Below are 25,805 nucleotides of genomic sequence, written 5' to 3'. Positions count from 1 at the left end.
CATAGCCTATCACTCTGCTTCAGCCCTCAGGTCCCGTTACCAGATACCTGCCAGTTACCTGCCAGATTCCTGCTTGATAACCTGCCTGATACTTGTCTATCTACTTGCATTCCTGCGGTCCGACAGTATGCCTACCAGCCCTGCCAGTCTGTCTATGGATCTGATTGCCCGCTCACCTGGGAGAGCTCATCTGCTACCTGCCTGCTAGCCTACCTGGAGGCTCTGCCGTCACGTGCTGTGACCACCTGCCTGTCCAGAGACTCTTACCCGCTCACCTGGGAGCGTCCGCCTGCTACCTGCCTGCTAGCCTACCTGGAGGCTCTTCCATTATCTGCTGTGACCACCTGCCTGTCCAGAGACTCTTGCTCGCTCACCTGGGAGCGTCCACCTGCTACCTGCCTGCTAGTCTACCTGGAGGCTTAGCCATCACTTGCTGTGACCACTTGCCTGTCCAGAGACTCTTGCCCGCTCACCTGGGAGCGTCCACCTGCTACCCGCCTGCTAGCCTATCTGGAGGCTTAGCCGTCACTTGCCGTGACCACCCGCCTGTCAAGAGAATTTTCCCGTCACTTGCCGTGACCTCCTGCCCTTCTACCCAGAGACTGTCCCCGTCACTTACCGTGACCTCCTGCCCTTCTACCCAGAGACTGTCCCCGTCACTTGCCGTGACCTCCTGCCCTTTCTACCCAGAGACTGTCCCCGTCACTTGCCGTGACTACCTGCCCGCCTACCCTGGGAGCCACCCGCTTCCTTACAAGGACTGCCCCTTTGTATCGTTACTCAGAGGTTCCACCTCCCAGACCCGTTACAGTTTGCTCGGGCCATGGAACCCGGTGGCACCCAAGCTCCCTCGCTCTCGGACTTGTGTCATGAACTTTCCCGTCAGAGGTCCCAACAGGAGTCCATCCTGAGTCATCTGCGTAGTGTTAACTCCCGCCTGGACACACTGACTACCTCTTCGGGAGCAGCCTCCACACGCACACTTACTACCCCGGCACCGCCGCAGCCCATCAACACCATGGCATCTCTTCCCGGTCCCCGCCTCTCCACTCCTCCTCGTTTTGGCGGAGATCCCAGCCAGGCACGGGGCTTCATTAACCAGTGCACTCTGCACTTCGAACTGTTGGCACACCAGTTTTCCACCGACCGAGCCAAAGTAGCCTTCATCATGTCCCATCTCACGGGAGAGGCACTGGCTTGGCTAAATCCTCCATGGGAGAGAGGAGACCCCCTGGTGTCCAACCTGCCTGCCTTTCTCACGGCTTTCCAGAAAGTCTTCGACGAACCAGGACGGAAGACCTCATCCGCATCATGTCTGCTACGCCTCCGTCAAGGAAATCTCACCGTGGGCCAATATGCCATACGGTTCCGTACCCTTGCTTCGGAGCTGGCCTGGGATAATGACGCCCTGGTGTCTGTCTTTTGGGAGGGTCTGTCCGGCCGTATTAAAGATGAATTCGCCGGTCAGGACATTCCTACCACTCTCGACGACTTAATAACTCTTGCCACCCGGATAGACATCCGGTTCCAGGAGCGCGCCAAAGAGGTCACCCGTGAGAGGAGGTTTCCACGTCTAGCCCCTACCTTCCAGAAACCCGTCACTTCTCCCGTTACTCCCCAGGTGCACTCACCAGAGCCTATGCAGGTCGACCAGACCAAGATGGTCAAGACCCGTCAAGAGTTACGCCGAGCCGAGGGGAGCTGCTTCTACTGTGGCAGTAAGGAGCACCGGATCCGTTCCTGCCCGGAGAGGTCGGGAAACGCCTGTGTCTAGGATCGCTCAGAGAGGTCGTCCTAGAAAAGAGTAAACCCTCTCCATCTCTGTTGCTGTTGGTCTCTATCATCTGCGGGGAGAACCGTTATTTTGAAGTAGCCCAACTTGACTCTGGAGCTGCCGGAAATCTCATTTCTCAGTCCCTGGTAGAGAAATACCGCATTCCCACCAAACCTCTAGCTGTACCCTGGTCTGTCGCTGCCGTAGATGGGGGCCTCTTACCACATTCCATCCAACTCATCACCGAATCCATAACCCTGCAGGTGGGAATGCTGCACTCAGAGAGCATCTTCTTTCATGTTCTGCCTGGGCTGTCTCACGCCCTCTTACTAGGCCTACCTTGACTTCAGAAACATGCACCCCTGCTTGATTGGCAGACCGGAGAAGTTCTTCGCTGGGGACAGGACTGCCATAAGACTTGTTTAGTTCCTGTCCATCCTGTCCGTCCTACTCCTACCCCAGCCAATCTACCTGGTCTTCCGGTTCCCTATTGGTCTTATGCGGACGTCTTTAATAAAAAGGAGGCAGAGACATTACCCCCTCATAGACCATATGACTGCCCAATCGACCTGATGCCCGGCGCTACTCCTCCCCGTGGGCGTATTTACCCTTTGTCCGCTGCTGAGACCCGGTCCATGTCTGAATATATTGAGGAGAATCTGGCCCGGGGATTTATCCGGAAATCAACCTCCCCGGCAGGAGCAGGCTTCTTCTTCGTCAAAAAGAAGGACGGCTCACTCCGTCCCTGTATAGACTATAGAGGCCTTAACCAGATCACGGTGAAGAATAAATACCCCCTTCCGCTCATTCCGGAATTATTTGACCGTCTGAGGGGGGCTAGAATCTTCTCCAAGCTTGACCTCCGTGGGGCATATAACCTGGTCCGTATCCATCAGGGGGATGAATGGAAGACGGCATTCAACACCCGGGACGGCCACTATGAATACCTGGTAATGCCCTTCGGTCTCTGTAACGCTCCCGCCGTCTTTCAAGAGTTGGTCAATGACATCTTCCGGGACCTTCTCTACTCCTGCGTAGTGGTGTACCTGGACGACATCTTGGTCTTCTCTCCGGATCTTCTCACTCACCGGAGGGATGTTCGTCAGGTCCTGCTCAGGCTCAGGCGGAACCACCTCTATGCTAAATATGAGAAGTGCCTCTTTGAGCAGACCTCGCTTCCGTTTTTGGGCTACATAATCTCTCATACCGGCCTACAAATGGATCCTGAGAAACTGTCTGCCATCCAGAAGTGGCCCCGACCAGAGGGGTTGAAGGCTATTCAGCGGTTCCTGGGCTTCGCCAACTACTACCGCCTCTTCATACCGCACTTCTCTCCCCGGACTGTCCCAATCTCTGCGCTCACCCGTAAGGGCACTAATCCCAAAGAATGGCCGCCTGAAGCAGAGGAAGCCTTTCTTTCCTTAAAACAGGCTTTCTCTTCCGCCCCAGTGCTGCATCGTCCGGACGGCAACAAACAATTCTTCCTGGAAGTGGACGCCCCCTCCTCTGGAGCCGGAGCGGTACTTACCCAAAAGTCATCTTCCGGAAGAATGGTAACTTGCGGCTTCTTCTCCAAACTCTTCTCCCCTTCTGAGCGCAATTATTCTATAGGAGACCGAGAGTTATTGGCCATTAAGCTGGCACTGGAGGAGTGGCGTTACCTGCTCGAGGGGGCTCTTCACCCGGTAATTATTTACACGGACCACAAGAACTTGGCTTACCTCCAGAGCGCCCAGAGACTTAACCCGCGCCAAGCCCAGTGGTCCTTGTTTTTTGCCCGCTTTGATTTCGTTCTTCATTTTCGCCCGGCAGACAAAAACATCAAAGCTGACGCCTTGTCCCGATCCTTCCTGGTGTCTGATCTAGAGGAGGAGCCTAAGCACATCATTGATCCCGCCAGAGTAATGCAGGTGGCCCCCGTGAATCTAAATCGTCTCCCTCCCGGTAAGACGTTCGTAACAGTGCCTGATCGGAAGAAGATCCTACACTGGGGTCACTCGTCTAAGCTAGCTGGCCACGCCGGTCAGAAAAAGACCCTCCAGCTTATTACCCGGCATTACTGGTGGCCTACCCTGCACAAGGACGTAATAGACTTTGCTTCAGTCTGTGTGTCCTGCGCCCGCAACAAGGTTCCGAGACATCTGCCAGCCGGTCGCCTCCTTCCTCTTCCAGTACCTGCTGCCCCGTGGCAGCATATAGCTATGGACTTTATAACGGATCTCCCTGTCGCTGCCGGTTGTACGGTCATTTGGGTGGTCGCTGACCGCTTTTCCAAGATGGCTCACTTCATTCCCCTGCCGGGCCTCCCGTCTGCACCCGAGCTGGCTAAAGACTTTATCCGCCACATCTTCCGTCTCCAAGGCCTGCCCCTCCACATCGTGTCGGATCGTGGGGTTCAGTTCACCTCACGCTTCTGGAGAGCCACATGTAAGCTGCTGGACATCACCCTGGACTTCTCCTCCGCCTACCACCCACAGCCCAATGGTCAAGTGGAGCGGATCAATCAGATCCTGACCAATTACCTCCGGCACTTCGTTAATGCCCACCATTCGGACTGGGTGGATCTCCTACCATGGGCCGAGTTCTCTTACAATAATCACGAGAGCGAATCTTCCTCCAAATCCCCATTTTTTGTAGTCTTCGGTCAGCATCCTCGGATCCCATTTCCCGTCTCCACCTCGGTGGACAATAAGGCTGCGGAATCTCTCGTTAGCGAATTCTCCTCCATTTGGGAGAGTACCCGATCCGCACTCCTTCAGTCGTCCGAGCGGATGAAAAGACACGCTGACAAAAAACGCCTGGATCCTCCACAATTCCGTCCTGGAGATAAAGTCTGGCTCTCATCCAAGTATGTCCGGCTCAAGATTCCTTCCTACAAGTTAGGGCCTCGGTTCATCGGCCCACTGGAAGTTATCAAACAAATCAACCCAGTGGCCTATAAATTGAAACTCCCGGCCAACTTGCGGATCCCTAACTTCTTCCATGTATCTCTCCTCAAACCCGTGGTACTTAACTCTTTTTCCAAGTCTACAGGTACGCCTCCTGCTCCGGTTTCCGCTGAAAACGAGTTTGAGGTAGAGAACATTCTGGCCACCAAAAGGGTAAGAGGAAAGACCTTTTTTCTAGTGGATTGGAAGGGGTTTGGTCCTGAGGAGAGAACGTGGGAGCCCCGGGAGAACATCAATGCCCCTCTCATCCTTGATAAATTTCTGTCTGGCCTAAAAAAGGGGGGCCTAAAGGGGGGGGTACTGTAGCATCGGCGTCCCTGCCTAGCTGTTCCCCTCACCTCTCCGCTCCGTGTCCGGCGTCTTCCTCCCGCTCTCTGCTGGCAGCACGCGCTGCTACCCGGCCACTGTGCTTAGGGCGCGCGCGCGCTCCCCCTCTCTTAAAGGGGCCGCGCGCGCCGTCCTAAGGAGTCCCCAGCCAATGGCCGGAGGACCTCACCATATATAGGGCACCTCCTTCAAAATGGAGGTGCCCGAGCAATGTTGTTGCATAGCCTATCACTCTGCTTCAGCCCTCAGGTCCCGTTACCAGATACCTGCCAGTTACCTGCCAGTTACCTGCCAGATTCCTGCTTGATACCTGCCTGATACTTGTCTATCTACTTGCATTCCTGCGGTGTGACAGTCTGCCTACCAGCCCTGCCAGTCTGTCTATGGATCTGATTGCCCTCTCACCTGGGAGCGCTCATCTGCTACCTGCCTGCTAGCCTACCTGGAGGCTCTGCCATCACGTGCTATGACCACCTGCCTGTCCAGAGACTCTTACCCGCTCACCTGGGAGCGCTCATCTGCTACCTGCCTGCTAGCCTACCTGGAGGCTCTGCCGTCACGTGGTGTGACCACCTGCCTGTCCAGAGACTCTTACCCGCTCACCTGGGAGCGCTCATCTGCTACCTGCCTGCTAGCCTACCTGGAGGCTCTGCTGTCATCTGCTGTGACCACCTGCCTGTCCAGAGACTCTTGCCCGCTCACCTGGGAGTGTCCACCTGCTACCCACCTGCTAGCCTATCTGGAGGCTTAGCCATCACTTGCCGTGACCACCCGCCTGTCAAGAGACTGTTCCCATCACTTGCCGTGACCTCCTGCCCTTCTACCCAGAGACTGTCCCCGTCACTTGCCGTGACCTCCTGCCCTTCTACCCAGAGACTGTCCCCGTCACTTGCCGTGACCTCCTGCCCTTTCTACCCAGAGACTGTCCCCGTCACTTGCCGTGACTACCTGCCCGCCTACCCTGGGAGCCACCCGCTTCCTTACAAGGACTGCCCCTTTGTATCGTTGCTCAGAGGTTCCACCTCCCAGACCCGTTACAATTGATATGACTTATCCTCATAAATGGCTGAGAAAGGAATAGCTGTCTATGAACTGGCCACAACTAGTCAGGGCTCTGGAAATGGTTGAGTGGACTGTTCTACACTATTTTGATAACTTCCATAAAAGTTGATACGGACACAATGCAGCACAGCGACCTATGCCATTTTGGACTTCACATCTTTGGAAACAATGTAACTCGCAGTGTTACGCGTTCCAGTAACTCCTGTTCATTCTATAGGAGTTATGGGGAACTCACTTGATGTCTCCAGAGTCCCAGACCTTCTGTGGCCGGCTCATAGACTCACATATTCCTGTCTGAGTCATAAAAGGCCTGAGATGAAAATAACTCTTAAAATGAAAATGTTGATTTTAATCATAACGTTTCAGCATTATTACAACATCCCTGGTAACACAATAGTATCTGCAGCTGCTAACAGCTGGGGAGACACATATGGTTTGGGAATACTGCCTTATGTTACTGATGGAATACAGTATTCCAGATATTTTAATGCTAAATAGAGATATTCAGAAAAAAATTAATGATGGCTACAGTGGATTGCATCCAAAGAAATTGGCTTATTTGCATGGGGCTTGCTAAAGAGACAAGAGGGAGGTGAGCTATGTAGGGATTTTGGAGAGAAAGGGGTCCTTGTACTGTTCCAGCACTTGAACCCCGTTGTCTGAGCCCGCACTTGAATACATGGCTGGAAGATTCAATACGATATCTTGGCTCATAAATCTGTTCTTTCAACACATAATTGTAAACAACAACACAACCATCTACATCTTGACTTATCATTTTAGTTTTGCTCAGATCTCATGTGACTTTAGTTTACCGTTAGATACACAAGAAGAGATGAGTGAATTGTTTCACTTGATTTTACTTTTCAGTAAATTGTTTTTCCCTTTGTACTTTACAGGTTGGTGAATCAGCGAACTGACAAATCATCTAAATCAGATCAGGTGAATCCATTCGCTCATCTCTGTACACTGGTTGTGTTGTACAAGAACACGCAGGATGTGTTACTCGCAGTGACATTTATACTGACCTTCGGTCTTCTTCCGCCAAGAAAGTTTTCTATCCATCTCAGTATATATCCCTCAAAGCCATTTTTGTTAAAATTCCTGTATGGTGCAGTGACAATTGCTTTTTGGAAGTCCAGATAAAGTCCACTGCCTCCCTCCCATCTGATCTCTATGTTGCGCTGTCGAGGAATTAAATTATATTTGTTAGACGCTGTTTTCTGGGATGTTTCTACCTATCCTCTTTTTGATATATGTGCAATATGAAGCCAATACATTATACTTCAAAAAGGAAATTTGCATTATCTTTATTAACACATTGATATCCTCAATACAGATATGAGTCAATACACAATATCAGTTTAAATGATGCGTTCTTTAGCACATACCACGTAATCTCTGGAGCAGATGCACTTCCATATAATTAGATTTGGCTACATTATGTTATAGTGGCTACTGTATTAATTCATCACCTCTGTTTATAAAGGAATGTATAGGATCAGAGCCTTAAAGGGTTCGTCTGGGACTTTAACAATGATGGCCTATCATTAGGATGGATCATCAGCATCTGATCAGTGGGGGTGCGACACCCGCCAATCAGCTGTTCTTGGTGTTGTGGCAGCTGGAACTTCTCAGTTACGGAGCTGCACAACACAGCCATGTTGACTGTTTGGTGACCGCGGACGGGTACTTCACATCCACCCGTATTCAAATCAATATGAGGTGGACGTGCAGTATCCTGCCGTTACCACTCTTCCGTTGACAGAGCTATGCTGAGAAGTTCCGGTCGCTGCTGACACCAGAAACAACTAATCGCAGGTACTGCTGGGAGTCACTCCCCACCGATCAGACATTGATGATCCATCCTATGGATAGGCCATCAATGTTAAAAGTCCTGGACAGCCCTTTAAGAAAAAAAAACTGACACTCTTGTCCATGAGCTATGTCTGGTATTGGAGCTCAGCTCCATTCATTTGAGTATTGTTAACTGCAATATAGAAGTTAGTGATTTTGATGCAAAAAAAATGTCCTAGTTTCACCAGTGTTTTTGATCAGAGTGTCAGAGTTTGGTCAGTTATTAGCAACAGAGTTTGGTCAGTTTCATCAACTTAAAAAAATTTCTCCAGTTTCTCATATCAAACAGTCCATGAAAAACGGACAGCATACAGATGGCATGCAAGTGCGGTCTGTTTTTTTTCACTGCCCCATAGACTTGAATTGCTGATTTTGATCTGACACTTGGAACAAGACAAGTTTCCATGCTTTTGTGCAGATCACTCGGACCAAAGAAGAAATCGAACATGTGAACTATCTCATAGATTACCACAGGAACGAGTGAAAAATACAGATAGCACACGTATGAGAAAAACGGACATCTGAATGAGCTGAAGCAGAGTTCAGTGCTGCAGTTACATTCAGTTAGAGTGGTTATTTCTATTGCATTCTTACATGATCTCCATCTACATTTACACTTTGCAATCTATAAGATACTGCAAATTACAACTGCAGCATTGGCCAAGTTTTAGGATTTATTCTGTTTGCACTTCCATTAATACTACTAGAGTTGAGCAAAAAGATTTGCAGAATCCAGGTCCAGCAACCGCTAGGCAGCCAGACCAGAACCCTGAAAATCTCCTCCTACCTGCCAGCATCCCCGGCACGCCTTCTGATTAGTAGTCGCCATGTCATGCGTGTGTTGTGCTGTAACGATTACATTGTACAAGGTCTACCAAACAGAAGATTTGATCTATTGTGTCCCTGGCTGTTTACTAATCAGAGGAGGCGCAGGGAAGCCAACAGGCAGGAAAAGTTTTCCAGTGGTCACCAAACGATCAATATGGCCTCTAGAGCAGGGATTTGCAAATCTTTTTGCCCAACTGTACTTACTACTAATAACTTGAATAATAATTTCAATCAGAAAAAATGTATTTGCTCTAAAAGGGTACCCAATTAAAGACATATTTTCCTAAAGATGCCAGTATGCCCTGAACCACTATTCATATTGCAGAAGAAACTGCTACAACATGTAGAAAAGTAGAAATTTATGACAAACTGCTGACAATTTACAGATTTGTGAAAGTACAACTCAAATTCTTTTGTTTAGCCTTCCATAAATGAATCTATTGCTAGATTACGTAAATGAAGATCAACCAAAAACGAGGGAGAGATCATGCTGCAGCTTCTCCTCCTCCTGTGTTGAATTTACGTTGGAAAGGGTATTTGGTATAGAGGAGGTTACTGGAGGTCACTGGAGGTAAAAAGGAACTACAGATGAGGAAACTGCTGTGTGTCCGCCACAATAATATTTTATATATTCACATTTCACTGATTTATGCAAAAAAAAAGTTATAAAAAAATGACAATTTGTTTACGTTTTTCCCCCTAATAAACTACTAGTGAATAAGACGCTGCTTGTTCTTTGAGAGTTTTAGCCTCATTTAATATTTTTAGAACATGCAGATGTTAGTGAGAAATGGGAATCAATTAAAAGTAACCAGGCTGGAATAAAAAGAAAGCAAATGGTAATTTACAGAGAGCCACTGGCAAACCTTATGTTATAAATGTACAGTGCATTGTTGTGTGTAACTAATTTTCTCCATGGCCTCATGCCGGCTATGATTCTCAGTATGCCACTATGCTGTAACCTAACTGCTCACTTTAGGCTTCCAGAGTTATGTTCGTTTTTATAGCCTTTAAATTATCCGCAAATTTCCTTCTAACTCTTTATAGCATAGGATTAACGGCTATTTTGTAATTTCATGAAACACAGGTTGACAATATTCATTCATAAATTCCATTTGCGTAGCTTTCATGGCAAGTAAAAGTTACTTTAGATGCCCTCAAGAAAGATCAGTTGAGATGAGTGATCTAGAGTCAGCAATGGCTAAAACTGTTCATTATAATTACCGCCATCTGTTCATCCTACTGTAGCCTAGAGATTCTGTATAAATCAAAAATACACAAATGCTGGAAATATCTCAATTAGCTAATAAATTACACCAAAATGTGTTTAAAAAGTGTTAATAATAAGAAAAAATTAAATATGGAAAGTATGAAAATGTATCTTAGCAGGGATTATTATAAAACAATTATGCTGTAAGGTTTAGGAATTTAAAAATCAGTTTTTATTACATGCAGAAACATGGAATTATTTTATGGTTCACATAATATTGAGTGACACAGGTGAATACTAATATACAACTCACCCACCAATTAGCTGGCAGATGGGTGGTCAATAACAGTAGACCAGATGAGAGAAGTAACAAACTGGGTATGACATATATTGGTTAATTTAGAGAGTCACTTTGATGTCAATAATCTCCAGTGTTCTCATCAGCTCACAGACCAGGGCTCCTTAAAAATTCAGCCTCCAGCCGTGCAATAGACACACTCCTGACGCGTTTCCTCACATTGGTGAATCATCAGGGGAGTTAAGTGTTGGTGTGTCAAGATCTGCCGCCGGTTCTGGTGTGCGGCGCAGCTCATGGACAGCATCTAACCTTTTAATATTAAGCCGCGCTCCTGTGCGGCCGATACGTTACTTCCGGTTGCGGCCCCATTACTTCCGACACATGGACCGCATCAACTGGCAGTGACACGCAAATGTCACTTCCGGTATACGCGTGCTGCAGCGCTAACAGATCGGGCAAGACGCTTACTGCAGTAGTGATGGCAACCAGAGAACTAAACCGAATGGTCATCGCTATGGTGAAGGGGAGTGGGCAGAGCTCCCACTACAAACCTGTGTGGTCACCAAAGCTAAAAATAGAAAGGCTGGATGTGATGACATATCCCATTAACATCACACAGCGCCCTAATAGTGGATGGTAATGGAAATCTGTCACGGGGTCAGAAAAGTCAGTGGGGTAGAGGCAAATGGTGCACAAAAACAGACGCACATTCCTCCCCAAATGAAGGATGGATAGAGAATTATGGGCAAATGGATGAGAGGACTTAAAGGGCCAGGAAAAATGAGGCACAGGGAGAACGACTATCGGGACCGCAAATGATGACAGGAAATAGAAAGGAGATCTAAACAGACCCTACCAAAACCCTAAGCTCAGTAATCCCTACCTGACAGTGGAGGTTGGCACCCTAAAAACCTGCGCAATTTGGCGCCCCCACTCTGCGGCGGCTGTCCCTACACTCCTCACCCTGTGTTGTCCCTATGGCTAAAGAAAAGACCTATAGGACAGCTGTTCGTTCAGGCCATATGGGGTGACAGTTTGTAGCTTGAAGATCCATTTGGTTTCTCTCTGTAGGATCATTTTGTCCCAATCATCTTCCCTGGGAGGGGGAGGAATTTTGTCGATGCCCATAAATCTCATGGCTTCCAGATGATCTGGATGCAGGGTATTGACATGTCTTGCTATGGGGGCATCTCTCTTCAGAATAATGTCTCGCTGGTGCTCCCCCACCCTTCTCCGGAGCTCCCTTTTAGTTTTACCTACATATTCAGCACCACAGAAGCACGTGGCCTTGTATATTATCGACAACAGGAGATCCTCCCCAGGAATGCATTTTTTAGAGGAGGGTTATCCCCTACGCAGCAGGTTCAATCTGACCAACCCCCTGACCCCACAATAAACCCCCTAACAAACCCCCAAGTATCCAATCTGTCTTCCAGAGCCCTTTTTGCCTCAGAAATGGCAGTTTTAAGTAAGGGTCTGAGTTTTGTGCCTACCACTGACTGACTCTTTTGAAACCATTAAGGATATAAACTTGTTTGTCCGAAAACTGAAGTGGCGCAAACATTTCATTAGGCATGACAAACAAACGTGTGCCGAATTCGTAGTACAAGATGATCTACTGACAGACATTAGGACACTTTTTCATCTTAGCGACCCTGATCCCAATTCTTAAGAGAAGGGCCCCTTCATGGACCTAAAGGCTAAAAGCACAAAGATGCCCCCCACCCCCCCAAATGACCTCGGCCCGATTGACGTTTTCCTTAGTACGGTGACTCAAGACTTACAAGATATGGGGAAACAACCATCATGGAATAAATACAATCTTACTAGCCAAGAAATGCAAGCCCTATTAGCCCTTGAAAAAGATCACACAATAACTATCAAACTGTCAGATAAAGGCGGCAATGTGGTGATAATCGGGTGATTATAATTATATGTGTACAAACCTGTTAAAAGACAAAGACTTATTGTATTTTGGACTCCAAGCCAACCAAGGAGTTTTCCCTGGAACTACACAGACTAGCCAGGGAGGCCCTGGGGAATGGGGTCCTCAGTAAACAGGAGTTTGACTTTATTTGTCCAAGCCATCCATTTATTGCGACTTTTTACAGTTTACCGAAAGTACACAAAGGATTAAAACCTTAGAAGGGGCGACCAATTGTGTCAGGGGTTAACAACCTAACCCAAAATTTGGGCATTTACCTGGATAAGGTACTGGGTCAGTTTGTAACGGGTCTCAATTCATTTGTTGGTGACATAACTGATATCCTTCGGAGATTGGAAAACATGGTGGTGGATCCCGAGGTGATGTTAGCCAGTATTGATGTTGAATCACTATACTCTTCTATCCCACATGAGGGGGGCCTGGAGGCAGTTCAATACTACTTGAGTGGGAGGGGCAGACAATATAAAGAGCACAGTAGGTTCATTCTGGAGGCACTTTGTTTTTGTTTGTCAAGAAATGTTTTTTTGTTTGACAGGAAGTACTTATACCAGCTCAGGGGGACCGCGATGGGGAGTCCATGCGCCCCATCGTACGCTAATCTGTACCTGGGCTGGTGGAAGGAAACTGTGGTCTTTGGGGACATACCTGCGGAGGGAAGTGATCGTGTGCTTCTTTGGATCCGTTACATTGACAATGTTTTAGTGTTGTGGAAAGGGGACAAGAGACATTTTGAAGATTTTGTTGACAGACTTAATCACAATAATCTGAACCTCCATTTCACCTGTGAGATAGATGTGGATAGACTCCCGTTTCTGGATATTTTAACCCAAAAGGAGAAGGATGGATTGATAAGTACTAAAACATCCAATCTCCCTCAAGAGGGGAATCCCCAAAGGGCAGTTCATGCGTATCCATAGGAACTGCTCGGATGACATTTCCTTTGAAGAGCAGGCCGTCAACTTACGCAGACACTTCCATGAGAGGGGTTACCCAGGCAAGGTGTTGTCAAGAGCGTACAGGGAGAAGATAGTGAGAGACCACAATTCTTTATTGAATCCATCTCCTAAACCCAAAAAGTATGATAATATATGCAGGCTTGTCACCACTTTCTCCAATAGAGCGGACTTGGTCCGCAAGACACTTTTGAAGCACTGGCCAATCCTTCAGATGGATGAGGACATAGGCACATTTGTTAGTTCTGCGCCCCAAATCACTTACAAAAGAGGCAGATCCTTGAGGGATAGGCTTGTTCATAGCCACTACACTAGCCATCATGAAGAAAGCTGGCTATCAGGGTCCATAAAGGGGAGTTTCAGATGTAGTGGGTGTGTGGCCTGTAAATTGATGACCCAGGGCAAGAAATTCACGAGCAATATTACGGGTGAGACCTTTGTAATAAAACATTTCATCAATTGTAGGTCTAAAGGGATAATATACAAGGACACGTGCTTCTGTGGTGCTGAATATGTAGGTAAAACTAAAAGGGAGCTCCGGAGAAGGGTGGTGGAGCACAAGAGAGACATTATTCTGAAGAGAGATACCCCCATAGCAAGACATGTCAATACCCTGCATCCAGATCATCTGGAAGCCATGAGATTTATGGGCATCGACAAAATTCCTCCCCCTCCCAGGGAAGATGATTGGGACAAAATGATCCTACAGAGAGAAACCAAATGGATCTTCAAGCTACAGACTGTCACCCCATATGGCCTGAACGAACAGCTGTCCTATAGGTCTTTTCTTTAGCCATAGGGACAACACAGGGTGAGGAGTGTAGGGACAGCCGCCGCAGAGTGGGGGTGCCAAATTGCGCAGGTTTTTAGGGTGCCAACCTCCACTGTCAGGTAGGGATTACTGAGCTTAGGGTTTTGGTAGGGTCTGTTTAGATCTCCTTTCTATTTCCTGTCATCATTTGCGGTCCCAATAGTCGTTCTCCCTGTGCCTTATTTTTCCTGGCCCTTTAAGTCCTCTCATCCATTTGCCCATAATTCTCTATCCATCCTTCATTTGGGGAGGAATGTGCATCTGTTTTTGTGCACCATTTGCCTCTACCCCACTGACTTTTCTGACCCCGTGACAGATTTCCATTACCATCCACTATTAGGGTGCAGTGTGATGTTAATGGGATACACAGTACAGACCAAAAGTTTGGACACACCTTCTCATTTAAAGATTTTTCTGTATTTTCTTGATTATGAAAATTGCACATTCACACTGAAGGCATCAAAACTATGAATTAACACTGTGGAATTATATATTTAACAAAAAAGTGTGAAATAACTGAAAATATGTCTTCTATTCTAGGTTCTTCAAAGTAGCCACCTTTTGCTTTGATGACTGCTTTGCACACTCTTGGCATTCTCTTGATGAGCTTCAGGAGGTAGTCACCGGAAATGGTTTTCACTTCACAGGTGTGCCCTGTCAGGTTTAATAAGTGGGATTTCTTGCCTTATAAATGGGGTTGGGACCATCAGTTGTGTTGTGCTGAAGTCAGGTGGATACATAGCTGATAGTCCTACTGAATAGACTGTTAGAATTTGCATTATGGCAAGAAAAAAGCAGCTAAGTAAAGAAAAACGAATGGCCATCATTACTTTAAGAAATGAAGGTCAGTCAGTGCGAAAAATTGGGAAAACTTTGAAAGTGTCCCCAAGTGCAGTTGCAAAAACCATCAAGCGCTACAAAGAAACTGGCTCACATGAGGACTGCCCCAGAAAAGGAAGACCAAGAGTCACCTCTGCTTCTGAGGATAAGTTTATCCGAGTCACCAGCCTCAGAAATCGCAGGTTAACAGCAGCTCAGATTAGTGACCTGGTCAATGCCACACAAAGTTCTAGCAGCAGACACATCTCTACAACAGCTGTTAAGAGGAGACTTTGTGCAGCAGGCCTTCATGGTAAAATAGCTGCTAGGAAACCACTGCTAAGGACAGGCAACAAGCAGAAGAGACTTGTTTGGGCTAAAGAACACAAGGAATGGACATTAAACCAGTGGAAATCTGTGCTTTGGTCTGATGAGTCCAAATTTGAGATCTTTGCTTCCAACTACCGTGTCTTTGTGCGACGCAGAAAATGTGAACGGATGAACTCTACATGCCTGGTTCCCACCGTGAAGCATGGAGGAGGAGGTGTGATGGTGTGGGGGTGCTTTGCTGGTGACACTGTTGGGGATTTATTCAAAATTGAAGGCATACTCAACCAGCATGGCTACCACAGCATCTTGCAGCGGCATGCTATTCCATCCGGTTTGCGTTTAGTTGGACCATCATTTATTTTTCAACAGGACAATGACCCCAGCACACCTCCAGGCTGTGTTAGGGCTATTTGACCAAGAAGGAGAGTGATGGGGTGCTATGCCGGATGACCAGGCCTCCACAGTCATCAGACCTTACCCCAATCGAGATGGTTTGGGGTGAGCTGGACCGCAGAGTTAAGGCAAAAGGGCCAACAAGTGCTAAGCATCTCTGGGAACTCCTTTAAGATTGTTGGAAGACCATTTCCGGTGACTACCTCTTGAAGCTCATCAAGAGAATGCCAAGAGTGTGCAAAGCAGTCATCAAAGCGTAAGGTGGCTACTTTGAAGAATCTAGAATATAAGACATATTTTCAGTTGTTTCACACTTTTTTGTTATGTATATAATTCCACATGTGTTAATTCATAGTTTTGATGCCTTCAGTGTGAATGTACAATTTTCATAGTCAAGAAAATATAGAAAAATCTTTAAATGAGAAGGTGTGTCCAAACGTTTGGTGTGTACTGTATGTCATCACATACAGCCTTTCTATTTTTAGCTTTGGTGACCACACAGAAAGTGACGTTTGCGTGTCACCGCCAGGTGATGCGGTCCATGTGTCGGAAGTAATGGGGCTGCAACCAGAAGTGACGTATTGGCCGCACAAGAGCGCGTCTTAATATAAAAAGGTTAGATGCTGTCCATGAGCTGTGCCGCACGCCAGAACCGGCGACAGATCTCGACACACCAACACTTAACTCCCCTGATGATCCACCAATGTGAGGAAACGGGTCGGAAGTGTGTCCATTGCACGGCTGGAGGCTGAATTTTTAAGGAGCCCTGGTCTGTGAGCTGATGAGAACACTGGAGATTATTGACATCAAAGTGGTAAGACTGTTCCATTATTATAGTGACTCACTAAATTAACCAATATATGTCATACCCAGTTTGTTGCTTCTCTCAGCTGGTCTACTGTTATTGACCACCCATTTGCCAGCTAATTGGTGGGTGAGTTGTATATTAGTATTCACCTGTGTCACTTAACACTCCTAATACCTAGGGAGGTGTACGTCCCATAACAGGTTGGCAATTATTTCTTGCACTCATGGTCCTTGTGACCTTTTTATTAAGTCTCTGAGTTATTTTAGCTGAATTAATAAAGGTTATATTTTAACTTTTTTCACCACTTCTCTGCTGTATTATACTGAATTACAAGTGGCTTCTACAATACCCTATTGCTTTTCTAAAATTTCACATAATATTGCAATAACAAATGTTCATGATAGAAAATGCTTAATCTTGAAATGGCTATAAGTTAAATTTACTTATAATGTACACTACTCAAAAAAATAAAGGGAACACTTAAACAATAGAATATAACTCCAAGTAAATCAAACTTCTGTGAAATCAAACTGTCCACTTACGAAGCAACACTGATTGACAATCAATTTCTCAAGCTGTTGTGCAAATGGAATAGACAATAGATGGAAATTACTGGCAATCATCAAGACACCCTCAATAAAGGAGTGGTTCTGCAGGTGGGGACCACAGACCACATCTCAGTACCAATACTTTCTGGCTGATGTTTTGGTCACTTTTGACTGTTGGTTGTGCTTTCACATTCGTGGTAGCATGAGACGGACTCTACAGCCCACAGAAGTTGCTCAGTTAGTGCAGCTCATCCAGGATGGCACATCAATGCGAGCTGTGGCAAGAAGGTTTGCTGTGTCTGTCAGCGTAGTGTCCAGAGGCTGGACGCACTACCAGGAGACAGGCCAGTACACCAGAAGACGTGGAGGGGGCCGTAGGAGGGCAACAACCCAGCAGCAGGACCGCACCTCCGCCTTTGTGCAAGGAGGAACAGGAGGGGCACTGCCAGAGCCCTGCAAAATGACATCCAGCAGGCCACAAATGTGCATCTGTCTGCACAAACGGTTAGAAACCGACTCCATGAGGGTGGTATGAGGGCCCGACGTCCACAGATGGGGGTTGTCCTCACAGCCCAACACCGTGCAGGATGCTTGGCATTGGCCACAGAACACCAGGATTGGCAAAGTAGCCACTGGTGCCCTGTGCTCTTCACAGATGAAGGCAGGTTCACACTGAGCACATGTGACAGACGTGACAGTCTGGAGATGCCGTGGAGAGCGATCTGCTGCCTGCAACATCCTTCAGCATGACCGGTTTGGCAGTGGGTTAGTAATGGTGTGGGGTGGCATTTCTTTGGAGGGCCGCACAGCCTTCCATATGCTCACCAGAGGTAGCCTGACTGCCATTAGGTACCGAGATGAGATCCTCAGACCCCTTGTGAGACCATATGCTGGTGCGGTTGGCCCTGGGTTCCTCCTAATGCAGGATAATGCCAGACCTCATGTGGCAGGAGTGTGTCAGCAGTTCCTGCAAGATGAAGGCATTAAAGCTATGGACTGGCCCGCCCGTTCCCCAGACCTGAATCCGATTGAGCACAACTAGGACATCATGTCTCGCTCCATCCACCAACGTCACATTGCACCACAGACTGTCCAGGAGTTGGCAGATGCTTTAGTCCAGGTCTGGGAGGAGATACCACAGGAGACTATCCGCAACCTCATCAGGAGCATGCCCAGGCATTGTGGGGAGGTCATACAGGCACGTGGAGGCCACACACAATACTGAGCCTCATTTTAACTGTTTTAAGAAAATTACATCAAAGTTGGATCAGTCTGTAGTGTGTGTTTTTCCACTTTAATTTGGGGTTGACTCCAAATCCAGGCCTCCATTGGTTAATAAATTTGATTTCCATTGATGATTTTTGTGTGATTTTGTTGTCAGCACATTCAACTTTGCACAGAACAAAGTATTCAATGAGAATATTTCATTCATTCAGAACTAGGATGTGTTATTTGAATGTTCCCTTTATTTTTTTGAGCAGTGTATTTTCCCTAAAGTATCTAGTTTACTAGTATACCCCCCACATTGAGAACAAAACTCCACAGATGCCGCCTGAAAGTGTATTTGTCGATAGATTTCACAATACAAAATACAAAGTATATACATTATTAAATAGATTTCTCACACCTGATAAGATTTGTGTATTTACTTTGAAAATTGTAGCATCGGCGTTTCTGCCTCCTGCCGGGCAGAGACGCCGATCCCCTCACCGCCGCGGTCCCGGTCCGGCGTCCTCCAGCTCCCCTGCTGCTGCCCGGGGTGGCAGCACCTCACGCAGTTTCCCGGGCACTGTACTTAGGGCGCGCGTGCGCTCCCTCCCTCTTAAAGAGGCCGCACGCGCCATCCTAAAGAGTCCCCAGCCAATGGCCGGAGGACTACTCCTATTTAAAGCACCTCCACCAAAATGGAGGTGCCTATGCAAGGTTGTTGTTTGTGTGCTAACACTCTCCTCAGACTCCAGTGCCCGCCAGCCTGTCTATCAACCGTGCCCACCAGCCTGTCTATCAGTTGAGCCCGCCAGCCTGTCTATCAGTCGTGCCCGCCTGCCTATCAGCTGTGCCCGCCAGCCTGTCTGCCTTCCGTGCCCGCCTGCTCGCCTACCCGCATCACCTGGCAGTCTACCTGCTGTGCCCGCCTGCTTGCCTACCCGCATCACCTGTCTGTCTACCGGCTGTGCTCATCTGATGTACCTGTCAGCTTCAGCCATCTGAGCAGTGGGAGTCACCTGCTCTCACACAAGGTCGGTCCCAGAGTGGCACCTGGTTCACCTTCCCGGTCCCTCCCTGGTTCATGGAGTCGACTAAGCTGCCGTTAGTTACGTCTCTCTGGTCCCTCCTTGCATTACAGCACAGAGGTTACACCACCCGGATCCGTAACAAAAATCCATTTAGTGACAGTCCTGGTCAGTATCTTTCTGCTAATGTGACCCACTCAGGTCTGTCAGCATGCATGTTTTGAAGTCTATATTGTTTCACTGTATCTGCATATAAAGATAACCGGGCCTTTGAAAACGCACATTGCTCTGGAAAGTGAGAGCAGTGATCATGAAAACTGCTCTGGAAGCAGTTATGGGGTCCAGGGGCTTAAGATTTTGCAGGACTGATTTCAACAGTGCCTGTTTAGAGGTGAGCAGTTAACGGCTGTATAAAAATTACTGCACTAGGGAGGTGACTGGGAACTCAGGAATTAAATCTTCAGTCTGGAATATAGCCACTGCACTTACTGAGCCAGGCTCTGATGGTGTTTTCCATAGCAAAGACCTGTAAACTTATGAGAAAAAAAAGCTCTCATAATGTCCTGGGGGCCCTCAACATGGTAACTGGGCAACTCTTAATAGAGCTTCCATGGACATACTTAATGCTAGTCACTCCATCTACCAGATCTCAGGGGATGCCCTGGCCTTTACCTTTTAATCCATGTACAAGGGACCTGAACTTACACAGAGGTCCCTGGGTTGAGTCCACAGAGTAGCTACTGGCCGGTGGAACGTGCTAGCAGAGAATGGTTACTAAGTCATGTTAAACACCAGGAGGTCAGGGACAGGAGCAGAATCATCAGGCTTAAGGCTTGTCAAATTAGGGCTGAGGTTAACAAACAAAAAGCAAACAGTCAGAACATGAGCAGATTAACAGGACTGACGCAGAGCCAGGATAATCAAAATTGGCATACTGCTGGGAGTTAAAGAAGGGTGTAGTGCTATCCCATTCGCCACAGCAGTGAGTACTCCTGTTGAACAGCACAGACACCCGTATTGCCAGACTAAGAGGCACTAAAAGTCCAAGCCACACTAGCATCTCTGTTTGGACAGACCCTGCACCACCTAGAGCTTCTGGTCCTGATGTCTCCTGCACAATCACCAACACCGCACGCAGAAAAAATATGACAGTGTCTAATGACAGAAGCAGATGTCTCAGGTCCTGGTGAAGATGTGACACATGGCAGGAGAACTCTAGCAAAAAAAAGCAAGTCAATTGCAAACTTGCTTATTTTCATACTGTCTAAGTAAACTAAATTCATAACATGAAAATAACCCTTTAAGACATATGGAAACCATAGATGGGATTTTCTTGCTTGGTACTCAAATCATCTTCCTTGAGGAGGGGAGTCATGTATCCAGTGGTCTGTGTGATCTTTCATGCACAACGATACTGAAGGAGTAAATTTCCACTTACAGACATGTAATGCCAATTATTTTTATATTAATTACACACCAAGTATAAACATATTTTTTCTAGAAAACGCGTAACGGCACGCATTAATAATATGACTACATATTGTTAGTGTATAAACTGTTTCTTCTATATATCACAGCTGCACTTATTTTTACATTGTGAATGAAGTCCCGCGGTGCCAGCATTCACAGCTAATGTCCTTAATCTACAAAACAAAACATGTTCTAAGTAAAAGTGTTATGTTGTATGGACTCCTACCAACTGTGCAGAGCTCAGTCAGAGATCAGCTCTACTATCCATCTGTCAGATCACTGAAAAGATCAATCTCATTTATAGTATTTTTGTAACTGCTTGGGAGGATAATATCCAGCACGATTCAGGATTCTGCCACAATTACTAGATTTTACTGAAGGTGAACAGTTTAAACTGCTCTGCAGCCAGAGTGACAAGATCGGAAAGAGTACTAATGCCCAACTGACAGCCGACTAGCCTTGTCGAAATAATAAAAGAAAAATCACCTTGGGCAATGACAGTGACATCAGCACAGCTGTGATTGTAGACTTTCTATAAGAACTGTAAAGTGAGGGATGTAATCAGTTTTCCGAAAGGACTACTTTACATTTATTCTGTTAGCATTATACTTGATGATTATATGATTATGTAAAGTGATATGACTTATTTTCTCAGTTTCACATCTATATTCTGAGACTTGACTAATCTGAGTCATTAGACATGCAGAACCCTTCAGATTCTAATACACTACATCTGACGAACAACATCCCAATCAGACACTTTAAATTATCAATTAACCTATATATCGTAATCAATTAAAAATATTGGCTAGAAGTATATGGGTTTCCAAGAGTGTATTAAACGTAAATCCTTGCTAAATCTAAAATGTGCTGCTTGATGCATAAGAATTATTGGTAGAATTAAAGGGCTTGCCCACTGCTTGGTTCACCCCTTTTTAAATTTACGAATCACTCAGTTAAAGAGAAAAGCTTATCGTCACACCATGTATTGGCACTGATGGCTATAGCCTTTGTAATTTGTCAGAGCGGATGATCACTCTGATGTAAAATTGATGAGCGACTGTTGATTGGCTGCAGCGCTTCTGTGACATAATGTCTACTGGTGCTGACATCGCCGATGCAGGGGGTGAGTATAAGCTTATCTGATTTTACTTGATGGGCTCTGCTATTTAAGAAGGGGTTGTCCAAGTAGTGGAAAACTCATTTAAATGATATAACCGCCCGAATCAGAAATCTGTTCATTTGCCCCACATATTATTCAGGGGTTACGGTATGTTTATGTAAGACCTTGTTTTCTATCAGACTCATAAGAAACAAAGCAATGGGTGGATGAGTGGGAAAAACTCAGGGTTCACCTGACTTCTCAAGGTAAGTGTCAATTTAGACAGTGGTAGTTGGTATAATAGTCTCCCCGCAATATTTACACTCATTCCAATAGTAGATTCTTATGCACCATTGACCAATCTTGTGCTTAGCTCGACAGGGCCTCTAACCAGATCCAAAAACAACGTAGAAAATTCAGATAAGATGAGACACCAAACCTGCAGGTTCTTTATAAAAACTTGATCTTTATTCCATATTAGTTAAATCAGGAAGACAAAGCAGGCAACGTTTTGGCCATAATTGGCCTTTTTTGGGCTTGACAAAGGCCAATTATGGCCGAAACGTCGCCTGCTTTGTCTTACTGATTTAACTAATATGGAATAAACATCAATATATACGCCCAAGTAATGTGACTGTGCCATGAACTAAAATAGTACATCGTTGTACTGGACTCTATTTTTTATACCGTGAATCATCTTATAAATCAATGTCCAATTACTATTGAGTCAGTAAAAGTATAGGGACTATATTACAAATTGGCTGTAAATTTTCAACAGTTAATGGAATATTTTTGTACTACCCCTTGAAGTAAATCTGAAAGTCTACACTTCAATCAGATCTTGGCTTTATTTCAAGTCCATTGTACTGGTGTACAGAGGCTAAATTCTAAAAAAATATTTCACTGCCCAAATACTTCTGGATCCAACGGTATATTTATTTCAAATTAACAATGTGAGATCAGTTACATACATGGATACATGGGGGCCGTTTTGCCGTGAACTTATTGTAAGGCCCTAAGCTTCAAACATTTTCTGCCTATTATCTTCCAAGATGTAAGTGTGGCACAATTATGAAAGATGTATTTCCTTTACAAATCCAGAAAATATTATGCATTTTTGTGCATAATATTCTTAACTTGAATTTCAATTATTTACCATAATATTAATATTTCAGATAATATTACTTTAATGTTAAATTATTTGCAATTACCAGTTATAAAGATGGTAAGACATTCTGTGGTTATCATAACAGCAAAGCTATAAGCTATAGGACAGAATCTTTATATTTTCTTCATTTCCAGTTCTGGGGACTGATACTTTATAGATGCTAGAAATAGTTTATTATGAATGTATTTGTGGTCGGTCCATTTGTGGGGACTGTAAAACATACTTTATAATGCATTCCATATTTTATACCAATTTATTGCTAGTAGCACCCAGACTTATATACATTAATTAATACATTATTAAGGCAGAACATTTTAGTATTCAATGGCACAAGGTAATAATGTGATGCATGTTGTTTCACTTAAAATAGTCTATATATGGTATAATTAAAGGAGTTGTCTAGTACTTTTATATTGATAACCCCGATTAACCTAAGATTAGTGCTGATCCAACACCCAACATCCCCACCCAATCAGCTGTTGTCACCCCCGGTGGCGGCTGGATGAAAACAGTGCACTGAGCAGAACAGCAAAGCTACAATCCCTGGCAAAAATTATGGAATCACCAGGCTTGGAGAATGTTCATTCAGTTGTTTAATGTTGTTGAAAAAAAGCAGATCACAGACATGGCACAAAACTAAAGTCATTTCAAATGGCAACTTTAGGGCTTTAAGAAACACTAAAAGAAATCAAGATTAAAAATGTGGTACTCAGTAAGTGTAATTTTTTTCAGACCAAGCAGAGGGAAAAAAATATGGAATCACTCAATTCTGAGGAAAAAATTATGGAATCATGAAAAACAAACACACAAAAGAACACTCCAATACATCACTAGTATTTTGTTGCACCACCTCTGGCTTTAATAACAGCTTGCAGTCTCTGAGGCATGGACTTAATGAGTGACAAACAGTACTCTTCATCAATCTGGCTCCAACTTTCTCTGATTGCTGTTGCCAGATCAGCTCTGCAGGTTGGAATCTTGTCATGGACCATTTTCTTCAACTTCCACCAAAGATTTTCAATTGGATTGAGATCCGGACTATTTGCAGGCCATGACATTGAAAACATTCCATGAAAGAAGGCACATAAGGTCACAGTTTTTGCTCTATGGCAGGATGCATTATCATCTTGAAAAATGATGTCATCATCCCCAAACATCCTTTCAATTGATGGGATAAGAAAACTGTCCAAAATATCAATGTAAGCTTGGGCATTTATTGAAGATGTAATGACAGCCATCTCCCCAGTGCCTTTACCTGACATGCTGCCCCATATCATCAATGACTGTGGAAATTTGCATGTTCTCTTAATGCAGTCATCTTTATAAATCTCATTGGAACGGCACCAAACAAAAGTTCCAGCATCATCACCTTGCCCAATGCAGATTCGCGATTCAGCACTGAATATGACTTTCATCCAGTCATCCACAGTCCACGATTGCTTTTCCTTAGCCCATTGTAACCTTGTTTTTTTCTGTTTAGGTGTTAATGATGGCTTATGTTTAGCTTTTCTGTATTTAAATCCCATTTCCTTTAGGCGGTTTCTTTCAGTTGGGTCACAGACATTGACTCCAGTTTCCTCCCATTCGTTCCTCATTTGTTTTGTTGTCCATTTCCTATTTTGGAGACATATTGCTTTAAATTTCTGGTCTTGACACTTTGATGTCTTCCTTGGTCTACCAGTATGTTTGCCTTTAACAACCTTCCCATTTTGTTTGTATTTGGTCCAGATTTTAGACACAGCTGACTGTGAACAACCAACATCTTTTGCAACATTCCGTGATGATTTACCTTCTTTTAAGAGTTTGATAATCCTCTTTGTTTCAATTGACATCTCTTGTGTTGGAGCCATGATTCATGTCAGTCCACTTGGTGCAACAGCTCTCCAATGTGTGATCACTCCTTTTTAGATGGAGACTAACCAGCAGATCAAATTTGATGCAGGTGTTAGTTTTGAAAATTAAAATTTACAGGGTGATTCCATAATCTTTTCCACAGAATTGAGTGATTCCATAATTTTTTCCCTCTGCTTGCTCTGAAAAAAATTACTCTTACTGAGTAACACATTTTTAATCTTGATTTCTTTTAGTGTTTCTTAAAGCTCTAAAGTTTCCATTTGAAATGACTTTAGTTTTGTGCCATGTCTGTGATCTGCTTTTTTTCAACAACATAAACAACTGAATCAACATCCTCCGAGCCCGGTGATTCCATAATTTTTGCCAGGGGTTGTACATACACTGCTTAGTGGCTGATGACAGGTACTGCAGTTGTTATAGAGTTCAATGGCTGCTCTTATGCTGGCTTGTCACATTTAGATAACATAATAATAGAGTGATTCATCAATTATATATTTAACTTTGTACTTTACTTATTTATTGTGGAATTGTTTCACCTGCACTGTATATAATGCAACGTCTATATTATATATTGTATATATACTGCATATGTACACACACACATATTCATACATATACAGTACATATATATACAGTATATATATATATATATATATATATATATATACATACATATATGTACAGTGGTGGCCAAAAGTATTGGCACCCCTGCAATTCTGTCAGATAATACTCAGTTTCTTCCTGAAAATGATTGCAGTCACAAATTCTTTGGTATTATTATCTTCATTTAATTTGTTTTCAATGAAAATACACAAAAAGAATTGTCCTAAAGCCAAATTGGATACAATTCCACACCAAACCTAAAAAAGGGGGTGGACAAAAGTATTGGCACTGTTTGAAAAATCATGTGATGCTTCTCTAATTCGTGTAATTAACAGCACCTGTAACTTACCTGTGGCACCTAACAGGTGTTGGCAATAACTAAATCACACTTGCAGCCAGTTAACATGGATTAAAGTTGACTCAACCTCTGTCCTGTGTCCTTGTGTGTACCACATTGAGCATG

General features: G+C 45.1%; 1 protein-coding gene across 8 annotated transcripts in view; it reads right to left on the bottom strand.

Annotated features, from left to right (window-relative positions):
- DLGAP2 (DLG associated protein 2) overlaps positions 1–25,805 on the bottom strand; it is a 1,383,198-nt gene that overhangs the window by 392,241 nt on the left and 965,152 nt on the right. For 4 of the 8 annotated variants that reach the window (XM_073675370.1, XM_073675369.1, XM_073675368.1 and 1 more), the window contains one exon: positions 7,140–7,295. The exons of the other annotated variants lie outside the window; for them this stretch is intronic. In XM_073675370.1, coding sequence (XP_073531471.1) covers positions 7,140–7,176 — 37 coding nt within the window. In that variant the 5' untranslated portion in view covers positions 7,177–7,295. The remainder of the gene's footprint in view (positions 1–7,139; positions 7,296–25,805) is intronic. 8 annotated transcript variants of the gene reach the window in all.

The sequence above is a fragment of the Phyllobates terribilis genome, unplaced genomic scaffold (assembly GCF_046119375.1).
Source record: "Phyllobates terribilis strain yellow unplaced genomic scaffold, ASM4611937v1 Scaffold_3__8_contigs__length_932513732, whole genome shotgun sequence".
Taxonomy (NCBI): Eukaryota; Metazoa; Chordata; class Amphibia; order Anura; family Dendrobatidae; genus Phyllobates; species Phyllobates terribilis.
Note: the sequence above shows the minus strand (reverse complement) of the source record. Positions and strands in the feature narration are given on the sequence as shown.